At 48.7% G+C, this 6,434-nt stretch overlaps 1 protein-coding gene and 1 non-coding gene across 3 annotated transcripts; both read right to left on the reverse strand.

Annotated features, from left to right (window-relative positions):
* Positions 1-899: 899 nt before the first annotated feature.
* On the reverse strand, positions 900-981 carry TRNAS-CGA (transfer RNA serine (anticodon CGA)). The gene has a single exon. It is a non-coding gene; the product is annotated as a tRNA-Ser (tRNA).
* A 110-nt stretch (positions 982-1,091) lies between these two features.
* On the reverse strand, positions 1,092-6,165 carry LOC123114234 (wall-associated receptor kinase-like 6). Of its 2 annotated transcripts, none has more exons than XM_044535632.1 (5): positions 5,765-6,165; positions 3,917-5,658; positions 3,078-3,584; positions 2,724-2,867; positions 1,092-2,637 (listed from the first exon to the last, which is right to left on the reverse strand). In XM_044535632.1, the coding sequence occupies exons 2-5, from the start codon at positions 4,815-4,817 to the stop codon at positions 1,364-1,366; spliced, it is 2,826 nt and encodes a 941-aa protein (XP_044391567.1). In that variant the 5' UTR covers positions 4,818-5,658; positions 5,765-6,165; the 3' UTR covers positions 1,092-1,363. The 2 variants fall into 2 exon arrangements, with proteins under 2 accessions (XP_044391567.1, XP_044391568.1); XM_044535633.1 differs by having other exon boundaries at positions 3,917-5,688.
* Positions 6,166-6,434: the final 269 nt, after the last annotated feature.

Consider the following 6,434-nt stretch of genomic DNA (forward strand, 5'->3'; position numbering starts at 1 on the left):
ACCATTGGTCCCGGTTCGTCCCACCAGCCGGGACCAAAAGGTCCGGACGAACCGGGACCAATGGCCCACGTGGCCCGGCTGGCCCCCTGGGCTCACGAACCGGGGCAAATAGCTCCATTGGTCCTGGTTCTGGATTAAACCGGGACTAATGGGCTAAACTGGCCTGGACGAAAGCCCTGTTTTCTACTAGCGAACTGAACTAGTACTACATGTCATTTGTTGTTACTGCAGTAAATTAGCATTTTTTTTAGCAAAGTAATGTTACTGCAGTATTCTTGTGGTCGCTTTTAGCTGTCAGTTTTTCTTATTGAAGATTATTTATACTTGTTGGCAAGATTATGAATGCAAATTCATGTTCTTGTAGTAATATAGTCCTATTAAATCTGTTCATATCAGTAGAGCTAAACCATCTTTTATTACATAGTAGTATTTCAGAAGGAAATCGTTTACTGGCATCTTTTTGGGGTGGTGACAACCCAAAAGTGCCGGAGACAGAATTTTTATCCTCCTGTCGAGGGCGCGGTACTTGCGCGATGACGTGGTGCACCACAATGGCAATGCTAAGATCAAAGATTCAGCAGCCAGCCTTCTTGAAGAATTCCTGGAACGGTCTTGGGGCTCGTCTCCCTGTTACGGATTGGACCGCTGATCGATCATTGAGTCTGATTGTTCGAGAAAATAGTAGAGAGAGCAACCGAGTAGCACATGAGCCCTCTCATTTGATACCCCTTTGTGAAACTGATTGCAACCTGATGATTCCCAATTAACATGAGCTCTCTTTTACCCCTACCAGAAATCAAATTTATCAAGAAATAAAGAAGGGTAGGTAGAAGCTGCAAACGTGTAGTGAGGCAGAGTGAAAAAAATGCTCGACGGAGAGAAGAGAAGGATAAAAAAGGCGTCGACAGCAGGATTCGAACCTGCGCAGGCAAAGCCCAACAGATTTCGAGTCTGTCTCCTTAACCACTCGGACATATCGACCTTTTATGCCATTCGTGCAAACTAATCTTATTTACCACAGGACGTGTCACATCCACACTGGGTGAAACCAATATGCCCAAATCCAAACAGATGGTGCAGTTCAGCAGCTAAACAATAGGGCAAATCAACAGGAAATTCTTTTTCTGTACACTGTTAATTCCTGGCTACCAAAATTTGAGGGGTAAAAAAAAAGGTAATAAGACTTTTACACTGAATCCGGTGTGGACATTCTTACACTGAATTTGTGCACACATTCTTCCACTAGTCACCACTAGTTACAGGGATTGAATTGTGACACCCTCGAACTAAAATCCAGGTGCTGCAACAGTCTCGATAAACAAAACGGCACACTGGGAAGCCCTCTTCGTAACAGATTCTGCATCTAACGAGGAAACTCTGATGAAGCTGCCATCTCTTGCTCCATGGAGTAGCACCTCGTGAGAGCCTGCGACGACGAATTAACAGCGACGACACCAAGCTCAACGTTCTTGGCCATGGCCACAGAAGTGGATCTGGACTTCATTGGAGTTGACAACGATGGCTTGGTGTCGCCGTCCCTTCGCAGCTCCTGTTCGTGTGTTCTACGAGGTCGTCTCCTGGCTCGCAGAAGCTGCAGCCTTAACTCCACCTCTTTCATCTTAGGCCTCTGCCCGCCTCTAGTCCTCAAGCACATCACGGCGACCGACGCGATCTCGTCGATCTCGCTCTGGCTGGCCTCGTCCACAACTTGAGAATCGATAATATCCATGACGGTTTCGTCTTTCAGCCGTCCAAGGAAGTAATGGCACAAGTTCTGTTGCTCGCCGAGACTGTTGAGAAAAATTGGCTTCTTCCTTGTTAAGAGCTCGACCAGTATCACGCCGAAGCTGTAGACGTCGCTCTTCTCGGTGAGCTGCCCAGTGTAATAGTACTCTGGGTCTAGGTAGCCGAATGTCCCCTGCACGATGGTGACCACGTGAGTCTGGTCGATGGAGATGGACCTGGAGGCGCCGAAGTCCGAGACCTTGGTGGTGAAAGTGTCATCCAATAGTATGTTGGCAGACTTCACATCCCTGTGGAAGATCGGCATCGCGGCAGACGAGTGGAGGTAGGCAAGCGCCCCTGCAGCCTCCAGAGCAACCCTGATACGGTCGTCCCACGTCAGCAAGCATTTGGCACCCTGGTCGCCGTGGAGGAGGTCATGGAGCGTGCCGTTGGAGATGAACTCGTACACGAGAAGCGGCACCTCGGACTCGAGGCAGCACCCGAAGAGCTTCACCACGTTGCGGTGGATGATCTGGGACAGGATGGACACCTCGTTGACGAACTGGTCGATCTCGCTCTGCTCCACCATCTTGGACTTCTTGATGGCCACCACCCGCTGGTCGGATAAAATCCCCTTGTAGACGGTGCCATGGCCTCCGTGCCCGAGCACACGCGTCGGGTCAAAGTTGTTGGTTGCTTTCTCTAGCTCTTCCAAGGAAAATATCCTTGTGCTGTGAGTGACGCTTTCACTGGTGGATGAGATCAGCTGCTCCAGGAGCAGGCCTTTGTTTTTTCTGAAGAATGCCCTTCGGATTTTCCTTTGAGCGCCTCTCTTCAATCTCCTCACTAGTATAATCGCACCCAGTGCAAGAGCTAGCACTCCAAAACCACTGCCGATCCCAGTAGAAACCCCTACATGAGTAATTGCAACAGATGAAGATTTGTTTTATTTTTCTGAAAATTGGGAATGCACAAGACAGCGAACAGCACTGACATACCCAAAATAAGATTTTGCCGCTTATCGGGAGTGCACTGTTTTCCTACTGGATCAAAGAACATGCCATGAGGGCAACAACGGAAGCTTCCTTTCAGGTTATAGCATGTCCCATTACAGCTATTGGGTAACAGGCACTCGTCAATATCTGCAAGCAGAATACTAAAATGTAAACTGGAGTGGGTGATATGTCATTTTGTATTTCTATTTGCTTTCTACCTACTAAACACTTGTTAATATCAGCAAACAACATATATAAAATTATACAGATAGCATGCCACTCATGAAAATTCCATGTTAAAGCTCCGTATTTCTGCATACCATAAAACAGAATACGCTAAAATACAAGAGCACATACCTGTGCATCCACTTTGGACATAAGGATTTCCTTCAAAGCCAGGAGAGCACTTGCATCGGTAACCAATGTAGAGTTTTCCATGTGTGACACCAATACACTCACTATTCGCGCTACGGCATGCATATGCACTGTCGTTTTTTGCATTTTCACATGTCAGATTGGCCGCAGACCACCTCCAGACACCAAATTCCTCAGATAAATCAGACTTATCCAATCCATATACTAGCTGCTGACCAAAGTATCCGGAGCCACCGTAGTATATTGATAGATAATTCATGTTGGCATCTTCAAACTCTGAAAGCTTATTAACATATAGCAGTCCATCATCTAATGAAATATTTGTCACTTCATATTTTACAGGTGGCCTGCCAATAAGAGTGCGATTGGATGCGCAATTCAGTTGAAATCTCCTGGTAGCATAACACCCTGGTTCAAACCCAAAGGGGAAAGGAATGTTTGTGCTACCACATGATCTAGAACAGTTCATTTTGGGGGTATGATTATACTCTGTTTCAGTGAAGAAATATCAGTAACCAATCATATGTAATGAGATAACAATCAATGGACAAATGAAGCACTTTATACACCATTTGTTGTTCAAATCCCTGACTATCATTTCCAGAATGTTCTTAACACATCACACAATTCATATACTCCCTCTGTTCCCTTTTATAAGACGTTTAGAGAATTCAGACAGAGCACAAAACAGCTCAATGTTGGCTCTCCAAAACGTCTTATAAAAAGGAACGGAGGGAGTACTTTTTTGAAAAATATAATTCATATAATTGGATGAGCAGACAAATGAAAAAAAAAACTAGGTGTGGAAGGAGGGTGAGTACCTTGTTTGCAATCATCAAGAATGTAGGGATTACCATCATCAGAACTGCCAGAGCAGGTACAGGAGTAGCCTCCATTTGTCACATTCACACAATTGCTACTGCCACAGGCATACCGCGCCTTATCATCCGACCGAGCTTTAGCGCAATTGGGCTTATCTGTGATCACAGTCGAGAGGTACGCAGCAGAGGAAGCACCAACAGTGCTCGCATTTATCTTATCAGACAAAAGGTCCGCGATACGAAACATATACGGGCGGAATGACAAGAAAGCCTTGATGGTGATATTAGCAAAAGGCTGCGGTACCGTCTCGTTGTTCTTCACGATGGTCACCCTAAAGCCTCGGAACGCCACGGGGAAAGTGACGGTGCAGCAGCCCATGCCATTGCAGATCCCTCCACCTTCCGTCACGAGGAGCAAGCTCGCCATGGAGGCGCACTTAATCGTGCAGTGGCCGACGAGGTCACCCGTGTCAGGGTGGTACAGGTAGACCCCGATGCCGCAGCCGAGGAACCCCAGGTAGTTGTAGGTCGCGATGTTGAGGTTCCTCCCTGGAGACTCCCAAGACAGGTTGTAGGTGCCAACACCCGGCACCATGGGGATGGTGTACATGATGGAGGCAAGGACGGTTCCTGAAGGGAAGAGGCTGATCACCTGGGTGGTGGTGTTGCCTAGGAAGATCTTGGGAGGCTTGGTGGTGGTGTCGCAGATGAGGTCGAAGCCGCGCCGGAAGCAGCCTGGCCCGACGCCGAAGGGGTACGAGATGCTCACATCCCCACAGGTTTTGGGGCAGTGCGCGAGGCTAGGGGCAGATGGAGGATCAGGGGCTGCAGATGCCACCTTGGTGTTCATGGCAGTGGGTGCCAAGCTCCACAACCACACCAACAACAGCACCAGCCGCATGCTGGCTAACAGAATTTTGTTTGTTGAACCCAAAAGGTGGGAGAGAATAGAGCACCCTCCCTGTATTGTGTAGCAGAAGCATATCAAAGATGTGATTTGCAGAGCAACCGGAAGACTTCACCGCTCTCTCCCGTGGGAACTCCGGAAGACTTTCGTGCGTATAATAAGTTCTAGAATGCATTGTCGACAACCAAGCGAAGCACGTCACGATAGATTTTGTCAAAAAGGAGAATAGGGAATTCCACTTGGTCATGAATTGGTGGTCTGCGTTCGTGCCATACATCAACATCTTGAATACAGGTTTGCTGACTTGTGTGGTCTTGTGCAAGACTTGCTGACCTCTGTTTTTTCTTGGAACCAACATCATATGTGAAGTAGCAATATTCATACAATTCTCGTTAACACAATTCATCAATGGAGGAGGGAACGCCACCTGTGCCTGGGTGACACAGGGAACAAGCTTGTGCAAGACTTTTTTGACTTGTGTTAGTAGTTGAGAGCCGCTGGTGCACATGAAGGCGAGATGGACACGACGCCGATTGTGAACGCGCGACTAAATTGTCGATGCAGCATCAAAGACACATGAAGGTGAACAAGACTCATGTGACTTGTGCTAGTTGTTGACAGCCACTGTTGTGCAGAGGAAGGCAAGATTTACACGACGCAAGCGCGGCTAAATGTAGTCAATTTTGACAATTCAGAAGCATCAAAGCTGTGTTCAGACTTCATACCATACCGTGTGTGATCTGTGAACTTGTAGTTAAGGTGGAGGAGTATGTATTGATCGATGGAGACGCACCAGCATCATCCTGGCTAGGAAAGATCCGAGAAACTCAAGGGCCTGTTGAGTTGCGGCTCACGGGGTCAGTTCCTTGCACACATACGGGGAAACTATCAGGAAGAAGACAGCGATGGAGCTCTGCTCCTGATGTGTTCGGAGAAATTACCTGTGGCGGAGAAGATGCGGATGGTCATCCAAGAAGAAGAATGCGTTGGTCGCTGCTTGCTTGCGCCGTCGCCGAGAGCGAGCGAGCGAGGCAACACGAGCCCCGTCGCTGCTCCCGGCCGGCCGCGTTGCTCGGCAAGCCGCCGTTGCGGACGGAGGGGATACACCGAGCTATACCCGCCTGACTGAGGGGAGGCAGGTCGAGCAGCGCGGAGTGCTCCGAGCGGGAGAGGAGGCGAGCCGCTAACCCGGACGCTGGGCCAGCATCGGAGGAGGAGGAGGGGGAGAGGGGGACCCGCGCCTCGCCGCCGGTGGGCGCCGACCGGCGCGGTGGTCCTGCCTGCCCGCGAGCTGCTCGGCGGAATGCGCACGCGCGCGGAGGCTGGGCGAACAGTTTTTTTTTACACTATTCATATCTGATTTTCTCTTTTTTGTCTTCTGATTGTAGTTCGAATTAGGAGCTTAAACTTTTTGAACTTGTACATCAAAAAGATTCATAATTTTTAAACATGTTTTGTATCTTCAAAAAGATTGACCTCACATCACATAAGGACAGGTTCTATAAAGTCTTCCCCCCTCCCCCTTTCCATCCCTTCCAATTCGTCGTTTGTCGGGGCAACCTAGCCCCACAATGCATCCCCCTTCTGGGCCAGATATGTATCCCACCGCAG

Source organism: Triticum aestivum, chromosome 5B (assembly GCF_018294505.1).
Source record: "Triticum aestivum cultivar Chinese Spring chromosome 5B, IWGSC CS RefSeq v2.1, whole genome shotgun sequence".
Lineage (NCBI taxonomy): Eukaryota > Viridiplantae > Streptophyta > Magnoliopsida > Poales > Poaceae > Triticum > Triticum aestivum.

What these genes read in the sequence shown, in the direction of transcription:
- LOC123114234 (XM_044535632.1), bottom strand. Translation starts at nt 4,817, where the DNA reads ATGCGGCTGGTGCTGTTGTTGGTGTGGTTGTGGAGCTTGGCACCCACT. An exon ending in TGTCCAAAGTGGATGCACAG is followed by an intron (nt 2,868 to 3,077) that starts GTATGTGCTCTT and finishes TTCTGCTTGCAG; the next exon opens with ATATTGACGAGTGCCTGTTA. An exon ending in GCGGCAAAATCTTATTTTGG is followed by an intron (nt 2,638 to 2,723) that starts GTATGTCAGTGC and finishes TTACTCATGTAG; the next exon opens with GGGTTTCTACTGGGATCGGC.